Source organism: Poecilia formosa, unplaced genomic scaffold (assembly GCF_000485575.1).
Source record: "Poecilia formosa unplaced genomic scaffold, Poecilia_formosa-5.1.2 Scaffold734, whole genome shotgun sequence".
In the NCBI taxonomy this organism is placed as follows: domain Eukaryota; kingdom Metazoa; phylum Chordata; class Actinopteri; order Cyprinodontiformes; family Poeciliidae; genus Poecilia; species Poecilia formosa.
Genome location: NW_006800673.1, coordinates 39746 through 59616, shown reverse-complemented (window position 1 = coordinate 59616; position 19871 = coordinate 39746). Strand labels below are relative to the sequence as shown.

The 19871-nt window shown below is 41.5% G+C and overlaps 1 protein-coding gene across 1 annotated transcript; it reads right to left on the bottom strand.

Annotated features, from left to right (window-relative positions):
* Nucleotides 1-3678: 3678 nt before the first annotated feature.
* Nucleotides 3679-15142, bottom strand: LOC103131250 (hormonally up-regulated neu tumor-associated kinase homolog). Its single transcript, XM_007542845.2, has 11 exons — nucleotides 14551-15142; nucleotides 12801-12923; nucleotides 12544-12713; nucleotides 9433-9488; nucleotides 9209-9347; nucleotides 8960-9087; nucleotides 8193-8328; nucleotides 7519-7696; nucleotides 6362-6445; nucleotides 5215-5503; nucleotides 3679-4896 (listed from the first exon to the last, which is right to left on the bottom strand). The coding sequence occupies exons 1-11, from the start codon at nucleotides 14785-14787 to the stop codon at nucleotides 4139-4141; spliced, it is 2298 nt and encodes a 765-aa protein (XP_007542907.1). The 5' UTR covers nucleotides 14788-15142; the 3' UTR covers nucleotides 3679-4138.
* Nucleotides 15143-19871: the final 4729 nt, after the last annotated feature.

Sequence of the window (19871 nt, the reverse complement as noted above, 5' to 3'; positions counted from 1 at the left end):
AGTCATCCAATCAGTAAGGTCATCTGTGTGAAGAAAAACCAGCACTGTACATTGCCTTGATTACAACATCCCCACAGCGAAACATGGTGGTGGGAATATCATGATGTGGGAAAGCTGTTTTTAAAGCAGGCTGACAGTGGAAGAAAACCTGTTAGAAGCTGCAAAATGGGCTGCACAGTGGCGCAGTTGGTAGAACTGTTGCCTTGCAGCAAGAAGGTTCTGGGTTCGATTCCCAGTCCCAGTCTTTCTGCATGGAGTTTGCATGTTCTCCCTGTGCATGTGTGGGTTTTCTCTGGGTACTCCAGTTTCCTCCCACAGTCCAAAAACATGTCAGGTTAATTGGCCTCTCCAAATTGCCCCTAGGTGTGTGTGTGTGTGCATGGTTGCTTGTTTCTGTGTTGCCCTGCGACAGACTGGTGACCTGTCCAGGGTGACCCCGCCTCTCTCCTGGAACGTTAGCTGGAGATAGGCACCCCTCCCGACCCCACTGAGGGACAAGGGTGTAAAGACAATGGATGGATGGAAGCTGCAAAATGCCGATGGCAACCCTACAGCCAGAGCCTCACTAGCAGGGTTTAGATGTCTAGGCCTACATCAATCTAAGAATTGGAAGCTGGGCCTGAAAGCTAGCTTCCACGAGTAATTGGTTGCATTGGATTTTATTTAGAAAATACAAACACATCCTAATCATGTGTTGGTCTGTCACACAAAATGCTCAAAACACATTGACACTCATTCTTGGAATGGGATACGTAAAAATGTTTAGTGGGTGTGAATACTTTTATATCACTGAGACAATGGGCTAATCTCATTAGATGTGAAGGGTGATGATGAGGGCATGTGCCATGTTGAATCACCCTTTAACCCTGCATATGTTCCAGGTGAGTGTAGACAGAGGACGTCTCTCAACGGCCGTCAACACAAGGATTAAGCTGATGATGACAGAGGCCAACACTCTCGGACCAACAATGTATGACCCAGCACACACAAGCTTGTATGTCTATCTTTATTGGGACGTAGTATTAACTTCCTTTCATTTTACTGATCGTGTTTATGTGTAGCCCATACACATAACATTAACCTGAACCAATACACCACTAACCTGAAGATAAACTCAATTCCAACATTGGTCCTAACTTCAAAGTTGTTGATCCATAAGGCATATCTTTCTTCAGAGGGTTAGTTGTTATGGCAAGAAAGGTCCTAAAAGAGTAACAAAGACTCAAATTGAAGGCAATTATAGTTCACTAGTTAAGATGGGGAATTGGAGTACCAGTTTATGGTACATTTACCACAAAAATAACATAACTTTATATCTGAATACACTTTACTACTCTTTGTGGGGCATATTTGATTAAACAACAGGATCTTTTACCAAACTCAACAAAACAGCTGAACTTCTACCTCGAAGTTTTTCTGGGCTTGTTCTAATAAGTAATAAGTTATAACTAAATCCAAGCTAATCTAACATGAAACCAATCAGTTACCAGTAGACGAGTCCGGGCATGTTTAGTGTGACAGAGCAAACACAATTTAGTAACTTTACTAACAGCCTTTGTCTGTGTTTGACAAAGTGGAACACCATTAATCCTGTTGAAGTATCTCCACCTAAAGCTCCAAAACTGAGGTTGCTTGAAGATAAACGGTACAGGTGAGGATTATATGTAGAATATCATCTAAAAAAATGACAACATTTGTTGGGAGAACCCATGACTTTTTTTTTAGTTTGATGTCATTTTCTAAATGTACCAATCTATCTGCTTCCTATATCTGATTACTCCTGTCTGGGTGGCAGTGGTTCCTGTCGCGGAGGAGAGGTACATCTTGAAATTTTCATAGTAAAATTTCATCTCAATTTGACACCATTTCCCTACCGTCCTGTCAGAACGACTGAAATGGATTAGGACAGCATGAGCAAGATGATTATTACTTTTCTACGTGTTCATAGAAATATTAAACTAACTGAAGCAACATCTTAGGCCTAGCTAGCATCAGGGCAGCAGGTCAACCCACTGACACACTTTAAAAGGTTGATAAGTCAGTGTTGAAAGCACATCACGTCCGGGGAGAACAATAATCAATGTAGCGTGCACACAATGTTCTAGCAGTCGTGGACAGATCTTTATGCGCAACCTGCATTATTAATTGATTTTCCAAACCTTTTTTTTTTTCTTTCATGTATGTTCAGTTCAGATTAAGGCTAATCTTAGTTCTCGATTGCAGGACGGAGGCACAGAGGAAGGGTCATTAACACCGGCCGACATCTCCAGATTACAAACTAAATACATTTAGTAAATGCAAGATGCTAGCAGCAGATAGAGGCTGACTTCTCTTTAAGTGTACTTTAATTAAAAATGGCTGCCTCATACCCTTTAGAGAGCTACTTATCATGACATGCTTACTGATAGCATTGTGCTATATGGCTTGTGTTCATGTCTGATATAGTATCAGAGCTTAGCGGTTCATATCAGTGTTAAGTAGCCGAAGTGGTAACTGGAGTGGGAGATATATCCACCTGAGTGGGTTCAATCTGTCCTCATCGGGCAAGCGCCTCACCAAAACACACACACACACACAACTGAAAACATGGTGTCATGTAACAGAAGGTGAATTATTCAGCCGATGTGATGACTGCCACAAAGCCGCTACCAGATTCTTTCTCATCTTTGTGTCTAAATATTGATGATCCATAGAGCTCCACTTGAAGGGAGGGGGAAGTGACTGAAATGAGATTTAAGGGGAGCAACATGCCTGTTTTTATGTTACGTCACATAACACCCATCTGATGACTTTAGAGATTTCATGAGCAAAACTGAACTAAAACTGAAACAACAACTGAAGTTGTTTCACTGAACGCTTTTTTGTAAGATTGAATAATTAAAATAAAGAGAATGGATGTCATGTCAACAGTATTTTTAAGTTTTAAATTTACATTGTTTTTTTTATTAGAATTGTCACAACTATTGCCTTTCGTTCTCAGATTGTTGTTTATATATTTATAATGTGTATTTTTGTTATTTCTGTTTACTTGTCTTGTCATGATTTGTGCTGCTGCCTTTCTTGACCAGGTCACCCAAGTGAAAGAGATATCAATCTCAGTGGGATTTTATCTTGTTAAATAAAGGTTTAATAAAATAAATAAACAAATAATAATAATAATAATAATAATATGAAAACTGAGAAATGCTCAAACTGAGCACCAAACTGCTAACATGAAAGATTTATGAAAAAATAAAACTCCAAGCTTTCTCAAAACTAACAAGTTTACTTACTTATTTAATTACCATTTTTGCAAATCATATGTTATATTCGCATAATTGTGACAAATGTAGTGGCTTGAAATCAATTAAGTTGTGTTTTTATTTTTTTTTGTGATGACTTCCTGAAGGTGGAGCGTTGGAAAGAGGAGAACATTCTTAAAGCGACACAGGCTCAATTTCAAGCCATTAAGTCATATTTCATATATGCAAGATTTTTATGACAACTGAAGGTAGCAGTTACTTGATTGTGCTGTAAAATTATTCTATGTGGCTGGGAAACAAATAACACTGCCCCTTTAAAAGAAAACGGAGATACTGAGGTGGCTGTGGAAACTCACCCTTTGACCCCTGGAGATGGACACCTTCCCCTGAAATGGTTAGAACAGCTTCAGAAAGTGGGTGGATGATGCCATTCTGATAGGAAATGTTTTAGGCGACTTGACATTCTTTATTTTTCTTTTGTCATCTACTTTCTTATCTTCTGATTCTGTGAAAGGAAACCAAAAGGTCAGAACAAACTGAACTGCAGTCTGATGGGAAGAGGGAATGGAAACGCTGGAGACGTTTCCCATGATTTAAATCGAACCCGGTCTTTTAGAGACTGAACGCAGCAGTTGAGGTATGAGCTGAAGTATTTTTGGCACTGCAGCTGAAGACAAACAAACGGAATGGTGTTTATCTAGGATGGGCTCCTCTGAGTGTGGCATGAATAGAACAGTATAACAAGAACATAGCTTTAAGGCTGTACACTTCTATAGCTGCCATTTATGGTAGTTTGTTGCAGTTGTCTCTGACTGTACTGCTATTCACTACTGTTTTGACTTCCACCAGCTCTCCTTGAACTGTCCATGACTCTGCCGCTCCAGCCGGACTGAGTCTCAGTAGTCCATGCTATGAAGCTGGTTCTTCCTGATGTCTTTCCCCTGCAGCGCCACAGGAAGCAGTGGCAGGTTCAGGTCCGCCACCCGCCGTTGTTCAGAACGCAACTGAACAGAGTTCCTCTTGTCGCCGTCAATCCCTTCTCCCGCCGGTTCACCTTCCCCCACCGAGGCGAGCTCTTTCCTCCTTCCCCTCTCCTGCCTGAGGCTCTTTATGATCAACGTGTGTTGTCTCTGCGAAGGGAAAACCGGTGGTTTCGACCCATTCACCAGAAGCCTAGGTGGTCCAGGCCGACTCAGGCCCGTCCACGTCTCCTTCCTGCCTCGACCGTCTTTAGGCCCGACGTTGCGCAGGCGAGGCAGGCGAGCGGAGGGGGACGCCTGTGCGGTCTTGGTGGAACCCGGCTGCCCTCTGTCCACAGAGAGTATGGGTCCGGTCTCCAGGAGGATTCCCGGAGAGACGGTATTTTTCTCGGCAGAGTAAAACGCCTGCAGCTTCTCCAGCCGCTCGTTGACGCTGAGGCGGTGGGAGTTGTCCTGGTGGCACTTGTCCCGGAAGCAGTCCGACCCTGGGTCCGCCGCGCCGTCCGACTGCGTTGTCCTGAGCGGGTGGGAGTGTCGGATCGGTCTGGACGCGACACTTTCTCTGGTTGGCTCGGCTGGTAAGGGGACATGGCAGGGAGCGGAGTCACAGAGCTGCGATGTTGAGCTTTTCGGAGGGGAAGCGTGGACGAGTTCCCTGTCTCCAAACACCGACACTGGAACAGACATGCACACACAGAAGGCCACTGAGTACAGTGTCTAGCAAAAGGATTCACAGCCCTAAAATATTCTCATGTCATGTCACAACCATTTGGCATATTTTGTTGATATTCTAAAGGTGACCTATTGTGCTTTCTAGAACAAGTTAGGAAAGGTCTATGTCAACACACTTTTCAAGTTCTAATATACGTCAATGAAAACCATGCAGAATGTTGCTGCCACCTCACAATAATGACCAAGTCCTAACAAGATACCCTAAAATATATGTTAGTAAAAAGCTAAACGGGTTTGAATACTTTCACAGAACTCTTTACCTTCAGGAAACAACGTATCCCTGGTGTTGATAGAAATGGTCACCTCCTCATCAGTCGTCCCGTCTTCTGCGGACAGAGGTTCGGGGGAAGGAGGGTCAGAGGGCGAAGGGGGTGAAGTAGAGCGGGGAAGGTGGGGCAGAGCGGGAGAGGGTGGACAGTTCTCGTCATCCTCACGGTGGCCCTTCCTGTGCAAATCCGTGGTCTTCCTCTTGTTCTGACTTCTGCTTGTCTGCTGGACCTTCGGCGACTTGTTGAACTGCTTCAAGCTTTTCTCCATTTTTGGTGAGTTCTGCCAATGGGAAGGAGATGATTGTCAAACTCTGTGGTCAGAAGTCAATGAAGAAGGGAAACAAACGAGTAGACAACGCAAACAAATGTACTGTTCAGATTTCAATCAAATTGCGTGACATGGAATTGTGACCGTGTGATGGTCATAATTTAGCCTAAATAAAGATGTTAAGAGGCAGGCTTAGTTAGCCCGTCTGAACAACATTTCTACCACAATTGGTCATTAGTACACAACCTCACAAACTGGCGAACTCTATCAGTGGTTTGGGAACAGCACTGTTCAGGACAGGAAAGCTCTCCAGCATGTCATTAAAAAACAGCACATATCATCTGCGGAACCTCTCTTCACTCACTGCAGGACATCTACATCACCCGGGTCACAAACGGAGCTAAAAACTTCATCTGGGACTGAAACTCACCCACAGCACAACTTGTTCTCACTTCTGCCTTCTGGTAGTCGTTACAGAAAACAAGGACAAACAGCCTGAAAAATGGTTTTTATCTGCAGGCTATATCAGGCTTTTAAACTCGGTGTGACTTAATATTTTGAGTGTTTTTTAATGCATGTGACAAGTATGTTTTTTTAAACTTATTATTCTTCACTTATGTGACTTTAAAGGTGTTAAGTGGACCTTCTTGAGTGCAAATTTTGTTGCTTGTTTTTTTTTCTTTTTTTATCTGTTCTGACGGGGTTTCTTTTCAGTTTCTATTCTATTTCTTTAATTTTCATCTTTCAACCACAATAACAAGTTATTTAGAGAGAAGGCAATGTCGTCTTTTGAAATGTCTCCTGACAAACAATTTGCTTAGATGTATTTACCCCAACACCCCACAGGGACAGCTCTGATACCAGCTTCACCTGTTGCTGAGTCTTGGTTTCAGTGTTGCTTCTGTTTCTCCATGTCATTTTGCTTGGAGGTGTCCTGTCGTTGTTCTCGAGCTTCTGCAAAGTCAAACAAAAGGCATAGGAAATGTCAACAAATCTTCAATTTAGATAGGATATATCATTCTATGCAACAGGTCTAAGTTCATTGACCCAAACTGTTTATCCAACACCAGATGGATAATTGTTCAAATTACCCAAGGGAGTGAAGTCAAAGTATTTACCAATAGAAACAATGTTTTCCCAGTGGTAGATTTCAGTATGGGCCATGTAGGCAGTTGCCCAGGGTGTCATCAGAAAGGGTCATGCACAACAAAGATATGAAGCGCTCAAAGGCTGGGATGACAACAGACGATCTCACACTGAGTGAGTGCAGAGCAGGAGTTTATACAGTCAGCAGAACAGGTGGGAGCAATCAGCAGCCAGCAGGACGGGGTGGCAGGAACAGGGAATTCATGGCAACGAGGTCTGGTTAGTTTGGTTTGTTGAATCATTAAATGATTCATTTAGACTCTCTTCCTCTATGAACCATGGAGACAAACCTGGGGCCAAGCCCAGTAAAACGAATCTAGAGTGTCTCTCCCTTACCATGAGTAATTTGTTCTCACTGTGCACCCATCCATTCAGCTGGAACCACCTGACTGTCCCACAGCCTGTGACAGAACGTACAGTACGACCCTATCCAGCTCTTTTACCTTGTTTCCGCTGAGCGGTACGGCATGGGCCTGTGTGGTTTAGCGTGCCATTTCATGGCCCGCACAACACTGCGCCATACTGGTGCGACAGCTAAGACGACGACAAGCTAGCCAGCTAGCCATGGGCATATAAGTGAAGGCGACCCCGGAATGCCGTGTTACGGGTTGGTTGTATGGACCGTTTTAATCTTTCAGAATAATGTTTAAAAACGTTCTGAACCTGATCAGTCTATGAACAATAATAGAACATCAAGAAGCAATTGTGTTCCCTAATTTCACCATCATCTAAAAAAAAACAAAAAAAAACAAAAAAACACCATAACAAAATCCCTAAAATCTCTCATGATGAAAAGTCTTTGGTAGGTTAACTCAGCTAAATTTTCATGACATGTCCACACGCCGGTGTGTTTTTGTGTCCATGTGTTGCGAAGCATTAACCTTGCTAGCCTTGGCCCCCTTGTGACTCCTGTTGAACTTGTTGAGCAGCAGGTGATAGGAGGCCATGACAGCAGAGGGTCTGTTGCTGGTGACCGTGTTGATGACTTCAGAGAGGGAATAACCCAGTGTCTCTGTCATGTGAGCCAGCACAGATGAGTTAAGGTCTTCTGGACACAACCTGGGAAAATAAGAGCGTAGAAGGGTTGAAAACCGTCCTGAAAAACAAAGGAGAGAGAGCAGCCATGGGTCCACTGGGACTGGTAAGGAAGGACATGTCACTGGAGGATGTTGGTTGAGCGCAGACCAGAACTGGAAGGCTTCTGTTACTCAAGTGGGGCAGAGAGAACGGATTATTCCCAGCCGCAGCCATACATGATTGCATTTCCACAATGCGTAAAGTGACAAAAGGGTTTTAGTCATGCTATAATATTCAGAGCTGTCACAATGCAGACCATAAATTTTTTTTTTTTAAAAGTTCAATTTGTTGGAATACATTCAGTTCTTCTTATTGGTTCCTCTGCCCACATCCAAACACTGCTGCAAAACATTTCCAGAGCTAAAAGAGAGAACTCGTGTTTTCCCTTTTCTCGGTCACATTTAGAAAAGGAGTTAAACACTTCGCAGTTAGGTTTAAGTCAACTCTAAGGGTAACTGATGCCGTGTGGTACGACTACCTGTTTTTATGTGAGAGTGTGTATAGCGGTTTCTTGGCATATCCCTCGCTGATCCATCTCTCTTCCATCGCCTCTCTGATGCTGGGTCTCTTATCTGGGTCTGGCTCCAGGAGAAGCATCATGAATGACACGGCGTCTGCAGCATGAGCAAAGTCAAATCAGAACCTTTGATTAAATATCAAAAAGTATTTTTAAATTTTTTTTGTTGTTGTTGTTCTGGATGAGAAGCAGCAGAAGGGTAACCATGCAATTTAACAAAATAACTTGCTCAGTTATAAAGAGAAAACTCGAATAGTAATTATTACTTTTCAATAGTTCAAGAGAAAGAGAGCAAAGATTTATTGCTTTAATCAAATTATACAGTACTTAGAAATTTCAGTCAGCTAAGAAAAAAAATGAACAAGATGAGGTTTAAAAAGTAAATTACATGTCTGGGCTTCCTGTGTTTACCTCTACAACGTCACTGATTTGATCTCATCACAATAAAAGATCTGAGCCATGCTGAACTCCATCACTCAAAGAGGAATATCATGAGCTTAAATGTTATACAATGAGTGAAAAAAACAAACAAACAAAAAAAAACTTTGGTCATGGAATTTGTTTAATAAAAATGAAGAAAAAAATAATTACAGCAAACTAATAAAGCACTGCAGGTGTAGAAGTCAAACTTATGTAATATTGAATGAAGAGCATAAAAAGAATGGCTTAATTTGATTTTAATTAATATCAGAAACAATTATTATTTCAGAAGGCAGTAATGCTCTGACCTTTGCTGATGTCACCAGGGACGTTGCTAATGTCCTTATTGACCATCTTCTGGTGCAGCTGCTTGATGTTGAAAGGTTCGACAGTGAAGGGCAGGGTTCCCGTTAGCATCGCAAACATGCTCACGCCTCTGTACGACAGCAAGGCGAAACAAAAATACGAGATAACATTATTGTTTCTATGACAGCAGAAGGAAAAGTGAGCTGGTTTTGACACGGTTGGGACAAACACAGTGAGAATTTGTCACATACATGGACCAGACGTCCACTTTGGAGTCGTACTTCTTGTGAGCCAGCAGCTCAGGCGCGGCGTAGGCAGGACTTCCGCACTGCGTGTTGAGGAGCTCCAGGGATAAAGAGTCCGACTTCAGAGTGTTGCTCAGGCCAAAGTCTGTGGGGAATCGGTATTTATGCAGCAATGCAGTAAACAAAGAGTTCAATTTCTGGATGTGGGACGTGAACACGTTTCAACATACCTACAATTTTTATGTTATTATGCTCGTCCAGGAGGAAGTTTTCAATCTTTAAATCTCTAGAAAAGAAGAAGAAGAAAAAAAAACACACCTTTTTTTTAAGGAATCAAAAGAATACATTTATATATTATTGTATTTTTTGAAACGGTTTGTCCATAATTTTGTTGGGAAGACGCAAGGAAAAAATGGTTTATGATGAGACAATTTTCAGCTTAAAGCTTATGATGTTTATAGAAATCCATTTCTAAAACTGTCACTGTGTCTTGACTGTGTAATATCAGACAATCTGTTAAAATAAATTCAGCTCCTCTGTCTTCTCTCAGGAGTCTACTTTTCTTGGGAACACACATGGTGAGTCCTGGTGTGGTAGTACTGGTTGTGCTAAGCTGCTCAAATTGCTAAGACATGATGCTAGCAACAGTCTCTACAATGTTTTTGCCTTTGTTTGAAACATTACTAATACACTGTTCCTGTTTCTTATGCTACATTTCTGAACTGGAATCGGTTAGGATCTGTGTCGACATGTTAAACTTTAGAAGATTGGAAATCAGCCACTAAATTCTGATTGGTTTAGCTGTAAAATTCTGGAGTTTTCCGTCAGTATTTTCTGCTAAAGGAACCAGTCTGACGACACTGGTTTGGCCTTACTCAACTTTATCTGTGTATTTATGGAGATCTGATTGAACAGGACTGTTAGCAGCAGCAGCAGCAGCAAGAAAGCTAAGCTGCTAAATTTGGGTCTTGGGTAGAACTCAGGTCTATTTTCCCATTTGGTAATTTAGGAAATTAGTTTGCTCAAACCGTTAAATCGCTTTTTAAAAAACCCTCCAAACTGAGCGATTTTCAAGTTGGGATAACCAGCTGATGTTCTGGATTTATTTTCAACCATCAGCAGAGAACGGTCTCTGCATCTAGTTGATAAAAAGTTGTATTACTCCCCTCATTGTGCCCCAGCCTCGTCGCCATCAGGCAAGGCTTCGAGCTATAAAACTACTGGCTAAATGAAAATCTGCGGTTAGGAGTGAGAGAGACCCCATAAACTGTAGCCTGGGAATCTGCCATGTTTCTTTCATCTGCCTTCATCTAAGCAGCAGACACTCAAAAATCCAGAAATCCTTGCTTGAGCAGCCCGAGGGAGGTTCAAAGAGAATAAGAGGAAGAAAGAGAGAAAAAAAGAGAGAAAGAAAACCAGCAAGAAGGAGAAGGAGAAGGAGAAGGAGCGAGATCGCACAATGTCGTAAAGCAGAAAAATGTATGTGGTGAACTTATTGAATGTGGGTGGCAGGAGGTGTGTTTAAGTGCAAAATTTCCCTCCATTTCCAGTGTGATCATCTCTACAGCACTGTAGTGTCGAGAGAGAGAGTGTGTGTGCGTGTGTGTGTGCGTGTGCATGTGTGTGGATGCGTGGGTGGGTTTGACAGGGAGAGGTGCTGTTCAGGAGTTGAAAGCGATGTCGTTCGGGGACTTCATTAGAGAGGAAGTCCATGATGTTGTGATGATGTGTGAATCATGGCGCCGGATCAGGATGATGAAGTCACCGCCTGGTAATCACATTCCCACCTTGAGAAGAGCCAAGGATCCAAACTGAAGCAAAATGTGTGTGTGGATGTGAAAGTGTGAGAGTAATGGTTACCTGACACCGACTCCATGTCTTACTCTGAAGGCTGTTAATGCCCTGCAAACTACTACGATGTGTGTGTGTGTGTGTGTGTATGTGTGTTTTCTGACAAATATGACTTAACAGGTTTGTTCCACTGTGATCTTGTCTTTATGATAACCTTAAGTAAAATATCACATTTTCACAGTGACATTGTAGTTAAGTTATGTACATAAGTTAGCAGATTGGTCCCATAGTTTATCACGGGACTCATAGTTAAAACCAGTCAAATTAAGGGAAGGGGAGAATTTGTTTTCCTTCCTCTTGATTTACCTCTGTTCCAAATTAAAAGGACAGAAATATTTTACCATTTCTCTCGACCTCTCAATTAGATCTTGATCAGATTTATATCCAGACTTTGACTAGGTCACTCCAAAACCATTTTGTTTCTGCTACAAAGGCTCAACATTCACCTTCAGCACTTTATGGCTCCATCAAACCAAAACTTTGTCCAAAACTGGAAGCAACAAAGTAGTCCAAGACCATGAGACTACCTCCGCCATGTTTGACAACCTATATGATGTGCATTGATATACTGTATTAATTTACACTACATGCAATAGAAATCTGCACAATGGGATTCACTTTGTCATAAAATAAATATAAAATAAATGAGCTTTTCAATGATATTCAACTTAATTTTTCCAATGGGTTTTGTAAATCTTTAAGATATATTTTTAATTTGAATGAAAATAATGTGAAAAATTCTTGTGATGTTAGTTTATATGGAAATTTTTATGATTTTGTTTTTTATTGTATATATTTTTAACCTGAATAAGTTGTGTTAAAGAGGCAGTATTGTGTGTTTTCCAGACACAGCATGCCATTTTAAAGCACAATCAGGCAGCTAACTGAAGGCAACTATGTTGCCTTCAGTTGTTATGAAAATGCCGTATGAGTCAAATATGACTTAAAAGTAATTTAACTTTGTAATTTAAGGCCTTGAAATTGGGCATCTGTCTCTTTAAGAAACTCCGGCTCTTTCTGCAGTTCCACGTTCAGGAAGTTCACAACGTCTATTAACCCTTTAACAAAGTTTTTAAAAGAATTTCACTGAAAAGTAGATGCACAGTTCCACCAGGTGTTTGCTAGTTGTTGCTGGCTAGTCTGAAGGAGCTCACAGAGTCAGTCACAGGGGAGGCCTGCTTTAAAATGCAGATGCCCGGAAGCTTGGAGGAGCAGCTTCTTTCTCGAAGGCAGAGCTAAGTCCATCCAGGCGTTCTGCACAGCTGAATGGTTGCCATGGAAGATTAAAGGATTTCTCAAACATGCACAAAAGGATTAAAGCCAAACTCCAGGTATGTTTTTGGTAAGGAAATCACTTTATAACATGATGTAAAGCTAAAAAAAAGTACATTTTACATAATACTGCCTCTTTAAAAGCAGACTGGATGTCAGACACTTTGTGTTTCTCCTAGTGTGTGTGGGTGCGGGTGTGTGTGTGTGTGTGTAGTGACCTGTGCACAATGCCGTGTCTGTGCAGGTGCTCCACCGCGGAGAGGATCTGGCGGGTGTAGCGCCGCACCTCCCTCTCTCCCAGCCTCCTCCGGTCGCAGATCCTGTCCATCAGGTCTCCTCCCGCACACAGCTCCATGGCCATGTAGTAACTATTCTCCGTCTCCAGGGTCTGACACGCAGGATTTACACGGTACATTAACGTTCAGACACTTATTAACAAGAAGGTGTTGTTTTTAGGAGCGTTTGTTCCTTTTACCTCCAGAAGAACCACAATGTGAGGGTGTCGGACCATTTGATGGATTCGAGGTTCCCTTTTCATGTTTTTCAGGACGTAGGAGTCTTGGCGTGCTTTTTTCTTGTCTATCACCTTAATGGCCACCTGCACACATGATGGCAAACAGTTAGACAAGACTTTCAACACAGTTGCATTCATAGTCCCTTATCTTTCAAAGTTTATATGAGTTATTGGGTGAAAAGTGAGCCAAAAAAGTGAGTGAGGACACAATTAATCCTCCAAAGTAGAACATGCAACTTTTTGTTACTCTTCAGATTTAAAGGAGATGTTTTTGTTTATGTCTTGGCAATATAAGCAGTTTCTAAGATGCAACCAAGATTACATTTTGATATCCAAAGGCCTCTGAAATGTAAACAAAGAAAAGCAAATAAAAAATTGCAGGGAATTTGATTTTTTAAAAATTTATAATACCTTATTTGAAGGGGTGTGCATAAGACTCACATGACACTGTCATAAACATGACATAACACCTGTCATGAACATGAAGGAGTCTTTATGAATGTCTTTAAAAGTGTCATTGTTATTAAAAGTGTCATAATAATGACACTAGGATTTTATTTGTCAATAAAGTCTGAAAAATGTTGGCAATGTTACATTTAGGCATTATGTTGTGTCTGGTTATCACATGTAATCCACATAAAACTAATTCAAGTCTGTGGTTATATTCAAGGAGCATTGCTACTTTTGCAAGACTACAAGAAGAGCAAAATTAGCACATGTAAAGTTGCTCAATTTCAAGCTCAAATTGATTTTTAAAAGCGGGACAATTTGTATGAATGAACATTAACATGTAAATACATGAGAATTTCCATCTCTAAGCCCCATTGGCAGGTTGATGATAAAGCACAATAATAAATAACACTACAGAATAAGAAGTACATAAACCAACCTTAAAATCTACATGTCTTTGCGTTCACTCAGTGTTGGCATTAAACTGCAAGGAGAATGGGTATTTAGATTATTTTAACATGCTTTGGCCTTAAAATTGCGCAAACTGAAATTACAAGACATATGCACACGGATTTCACTACAAAGTTATTGCCCAACTTTGAGTTGGTATCAGAATGAGTCTATTTCACCAATGCAAAAGCTCTTTTTGTCGGCCAATCCCGTGATCAACAACCGGATGTTGCTGCTGGAGGAAAAGATGAAGAAGACAACAGGAAGTGGAAGAAAGCGCAGTGTGTTTTTTAAACAGTGTATTGCATGAACAAATGTATTATTGAGTGATTGTAATTGCGTTTCTTATGTAACGGAAACATGGCAATTGCAAAATTGTGGGGTTTTTTCACATTAGCGGAATATTGACAAAGGAAACTCGGCTAAAATCTTTGTTTCTGTTCTCTTATCGCAACATTTTATAAAAAACAGATGGTAAATCAGTTCTTTAGTTAATGTTTTTGTACTAATATAATGTTATTGTAACAATATACATGCTGTAGAAGTACAGCACAGATCTATTAACTCTGCTGATTGAGCAGTTGTTCATAAAATAGCCAAGTGTTGATGGATCTGACACATTTCTGCAAACATTACAAGGCTATAATAACAGGCCACTGACTCCCTTCAGACTCTTCTGTGTGTAATTATCTGCCACCAAACTCTGGGTGATACCATGTAATCATCATTTTAAAGTGTGTGAGATCTTTCATTAGACAGGGTGCCACCCTGCCAGAGTGTGCAGCTTCCACACCACTAGGAAAGCACCCACCTTCTCGCCGGTGCCGATATGCAGCCCCTCCATCACCTTGGCAAAGGAGCCTTTGTTGATCATCTTTCCGATCAGGTAGGACCCGACCCGCTTGGTGTGAGGGAAGCTCCTCAGCAGCTCCCTGGTGAACGTCAGGGAGGGTAGGGGCAGCCCCGAGGCTTCCCGCCGGGACTCGCCGACCCCCCCTCCTTCTGGGACTATCTCCTCCAGAGTGGGCTTCACTGCTGCAGCTGGCATCCCAGGCGAGGCCGGGCCCCCGCGCGGCTCCCTCTCACAGCCATGGTTGGGTCCACAAGCAGAACGGCTCTTGCAGAGGGTGCATATCACCAAAGAAAACAAACAAACCCCGAAAGACAGGAGGAGTTTCAGGAGTTTCAGGCCTCGGACACAGATCTGTGTGTGTTCCACGCTCAGGTGTAGGTCCCCAAATCCGAACTGCCCAGTGGATCCTTCCTCACATTATTCAGCTTTGACTCAACTGCTGGTTTCTTCAGGTGGCGGATCCGTCCTGTGTCTCTCTACCGGTTAGTGGATGATTAACCGGTGTGTTCTCAGGTCAGCTCTGGTGATGAGATGGACATTCTACACCCTAATCACCCTCCTCCCTGCCCCTGCCACAGTACACACACGCACACCCACACACACACACACAGGTACGCACAGTTACTCAGTAACCATTTGTAACGGCTTCATTTACTTCCTGAAGCCACTTTTTTTTTTTTTTTTTTTTTTACACAAGGATGGATTTAAAATGTATTATTAGCTTAAACAGTTTCATACTTTTGTCATGTTGCAACCAAAAACGTTATGGTTTTGCGTAATACACTGCAGATCTTCTTAAGTGTGAAGAGGAAGCAAGATGGTGCCTCAGTTTTAAGTTTTTTTCTTTTCTTTTTTTTTTTTACAAATAAAACTTTCAAAAGTGTCTTTTGGTGACACTTTTTAACTGAAAACCCTCTGAGGGATTTTAATGCACAAAAAGTAAAAAAAATAAATAAATAATAAAATAAAAAATAAAAGCCAACTAGGAATAAGTATTCTGCCATCATTTTGGCGCCCTCTGTAGCATGGCGCCCTGAGGCGTCACTTATTGTCCGTATCCACATCGTTGTTGGTTTATGATTCACAAACTGGAAACAGCATTTTAAAGTCTATTCTTTGAGCTGCTGGGAGCCAGTGGAAGGACTTTAGAACTGCTGTGATGTGCCCTGTCCTCCTGGTTTTAGTGAGGATGCCGGCGGCAGCGTTCTGGATCAGTGAATCTGTGACGACACTGTTGCAGTTAACAATGCGACTAAAGATAAATGCATGAATGAGTTTCTCTAGATCTTGCTTAGACATTAGTCCGTTGATCCTGGAAACGTTCTTCAGGTGATAGAAGGCCGACTTTGTAACAGTCTTTATGTGGCTCTGGAGGTTCAGGTCACATTTTTATCTTTATTTCATAAACTTAACCTGGCCACCAGTCTCCTGGTGGTTTTCTGACCACATGCATGCTGTGTCCCCTACAATAGTTAACATTTCTGCTTAACACAGGCAGCAACAACAGCAAACACATTCATTTTAACTCACGTATTTGTAAGTATTGTCATTTGTGGTTTCTAACATGCATTTCTGTTATCAATTTAATTAGTTTGATTTCTGAGGATGATGTCAGGACCTCACCCTTTTGTTTTGTAAGGTAAGGTAATTTAATTTATATAGCATATTTTCAGCAACAAGGCATTTAAAAGTGCTTTACATGAACTGGAGTAAATACAAACAAAACAAAAAACAGAAGAAAAACAAAATGACAACAAAGTACTTCACAATTATAACCTAACAGGAGTTTCTCTAAGTAATAAGAATAAGTAGTTTGTGTTTGTGACCCCAAGTGGCGAATCAAACTGCAGCTCTACTCGTCTTCAGGCTTTCTTTCAGCAGACGCTCTATTACTGCCACTCATTCATAAAGGTAGGGTTAGGGTTAAGGTTTCTAGAGGATTTGTGGAGTGCAAGCTAATAGTTGTCCCCTCAACCCACCAGAGTTATGGATCTGTGCAGCTCCTCCACTGATTCTCTAAATAACACTTCCCTTGCCAGAGCCAATAATACCCCGAACCTCTCAGTACTGAAGTGTGTTGTCTGTTTTGCTCCCATGTCTGTGTGGACCTGAGGCTCAGATTGCACCACGCTGGAGGGCGCTTTTCCCTCGCTCAGCTGATGAAAGGAAGGACAGAGCCCTGTATCCTGCATGTAACCCAATACAATCACACACACACATGAACACACACACATGAACACACACACACGCAGACACACACACGCACACACAAACACACATACACTCTTACACAACCTTTAAAGGTGACCTATTATTCTTCGTTGAGCAGGTCAGAATGGGCTATGCAAAACTTGTTCGCTACATTTGCACAAAATCATTCTTTGGATAATGACATTTTGGTCCGGTCAGTTTCGGAATTTTACAACGGTTCATCTTTGACAGGCAGAAGTAGAGCCTCCTGCACAACCGACAAGAAAGCAACAAGGAGTTTCTGCACAACAACTTTTCCAGCAGCCATTGTACAGAACATACTGTGGTAAAATCAGCTGGCTAAATGTGCTAGAGCTCCGCTTGGGTTGCTAGGTGACGGGCGGGGCTTCACTGGTGTTGTTAGGTGAGTGGCAGTGCCTGCGGATTTGGGACTTAACAACCGGGAAGCTTTTGAAAAGGGTCATTTTCCAGATACCAAAAAACATTTATTTATTGCCAAATAAAATGTCTGGGTGTTTTTTGAAGCGCTTGTGTCGTTTTTAGAAGCAGTTGAGACGGAAATGGGAGCATAAAAAAAAAAACGTGCAAACAAGCCACTGCAGCTGCCGGCCGAGTCCTGAAGTCACCGTGTTTAGAGGATGGTCGCACTCTTCAGTTAGACTTTAGCAGCAGCCGAATCCAAATCCAAACACGTTTCAGATGAGAAACAGACCAACCGAGATCTGTTGGTGTTGGAAAAGGAAAAGAAATAAAAAAAAATATAGCTTGGGTTTATTTCCAAAAAAATGTAATTGCTCTTGAATGCAGGTTGGGAGACACAGGTGTGTTAAAGCTCAGGGACATCCACAGGTGGACAGTAGGTGGTGCTAGAGAGCATCTGGCCTTTTTTCTTCTGGACAAAAAGTGCCCTTCAGAAATAATCTATTTGTATTTATTTATTTTTTACAGCGTTGTGTGTTTCCTGCAGTAAATCTCACGCTGATAATGCAGCTAGCAGTTCCAAGTGGCACACAAGGTGCCCTTTTTTTCTTCTTTTTAATACTCAATCACCCGAATGCCTGTGCATGCCTCTGCTGCCGTCCATGTGGGAGAAGGTGTTAACAGATCCACCCTAATGCCGCGGAAGGGTGTCAGGCTTTACCTGGGGTCCACACCGGACAGACACGGGAAGAAAGGAAGGAAATAAGAGGGTAGAGAGAGAGAGAAGAAGAGAAAGAGAGAGAGTGTGCTGGATGAGGCAGAAGTCGCCTGCTGCATCCAGGGCGAGGGACGATCAGATGGAGGAAAGTGAAAAACAAGTCCAGTAATGTGATCGGCATGCTGAGTGAGAAGGAGAGAAACCGAGCTTTGCAACTGCAAAACAAATGTGAATTAATAAGACCTCAGGAGATGTTTTTTTACATATATATATAACCCCAGCTTTTCCTCGCTTAAATGTTTTGCAGGGGTTGTTCAGTCTCTCTCTCTCTCTCTCTGTTTCCATGGTTCAGAAAAGGTCATTCTCACTGCCAGAGACCACAGTCTATTTGTGTGAGCAGCTTTCATGCCTGCACATATATTTGTAAACTGTTTCCTACGGCTCTGCGGTCCGTGTTTGTTGTCGAGATTATGTTTTTCCATCGATACGCATGCATAAAAAAAAAGAAAAAAAAAGAAAAAAATCTTCTTTTGAATGATTCAAGAAATATAATTATGAGCTTGCACATATTCGGCGTGTGTGCACGCAGAGAAGAATGCTGGCCAGCCTTGTAGGACTTGGCGAGCTTCTCGGCGGTCGCATTAAATGAGAAGAGAAACCCCCTTCTGCTTCCTGCCTGTAATAAATGGATCCCCAGCAACCATTAAGGCATATTTTAACACCAAATAACTCCCCGAAACCACACTAAGGCAGACTTGGCCGACCCCGGGCCTCCAACCAGCCCCTTTGCTCTCGTTTCCACTACTTTCCTGTCATTTAGCTCAAAAGAAGAAGAAAAAGAAAAAAAGGGATCAAATATGAAAATTAAAGGTTCTTTTAATGGCACGGCTCAATGGTGGAATGGTTTTTACACAGATTTGCAACAAAAAAAGAAAAATAAAGAAAGGCTGTAAAACAAAACAGTATCTCCTTTAAGTGTTTTGAGGTCTTTCTTTGCTCTTGCACGCAACTAATGAGAGTGGAAGAAGTTATTAATCACAACCTGAAGTCTTTAACTCATTACTTCTGATGATAAAAAAGAGAATATTTGCTAGGAACAAGTGAGTGTTCTGATAAGACTGGCACTAAAAACAAAGAGATGTATGGTTGTGTAAAACGGCAATAAGAGATTAAAGGTTTGGATTTTTTTTTAGTATAAATAATTCAATATCTAAAAAAAAAAATCTGTTTTGTAGATGACAATTTACAAAACAAAGTATTTCCCAGTACTTCCAAAAGAACCAGAGTAACCAGATTTATATATTCAGACCAATCTAGAAATAGTGACACAGTTTTTTCTTTTTGTTCTGTTTCAACCTCAATCTTAAATGTAGATCTGCTTTCTTGGTTTTATGTGGCTGATCCTAGGCTACTATGAATAGCGGTAGAGGCACAGGTTTTCAAAATTATCACAAGACTCGGCCATCTACTTAAAGCTAACGTATCGGACAGCTCTGGAGGAGCTGCAGTGATTCACCTCGATTAGATGGAAGAAGAAGATGTTGGAACCAGCAAAATACTTTAAGCAGGGGAAAAAGTTTGACTTTCCAGTGGGAAACAAACCACAATCAAACAACCAGAGTTACAATGGAGCAGATAAGATAAAGTATTTTATCAAAGTCCAGATAGAAAGGCAATTGAGAATTTGTGACAAACTTGAGCTACTTTGCGAAAGAATAACATGCACAAATGTCAGTTTCTAGAAGTTTAAGCAATACCACAATGCAGCTTTAATTGCAGCATTTTTATTTATTTTTTGTCTATTATGGTTTAGTAAGCCAACAGTTTAACAAGAAAAAATATCCTACAAAGCTTGCGGTTGTGCTGTGTCTCCATATTAGATACGGAACAAACAACACTGGCAGAAATGTTCCAGATTTGCAGATAGGAA

Bases quoted from the DNA above. Each gene is read 5' to 3' on its own strand.
- LOC103131250 (XM_007542845.2), bottom strand. From the start codon at position 14,787: ATGCCAGCTGCAGCAGTGAAGCCCACTCTGGAGGAGATAGTCCCAGAA. The intron at 12,924-14,550 runs GTGGGTGCTTTC...TCATGTGTGCAG, and splicing joins ATATCGGCACCGGCGAGAAG to GTGGCCATTAAGGTGATAGA. The intron at 4,897-5,214 runs GTAAAGAGTTCT...TGTCTGTTCCAG, and splicing joins GGATACGTTGTTTCCTGAAG to TGTCGGTGTTTGGAGACAGG.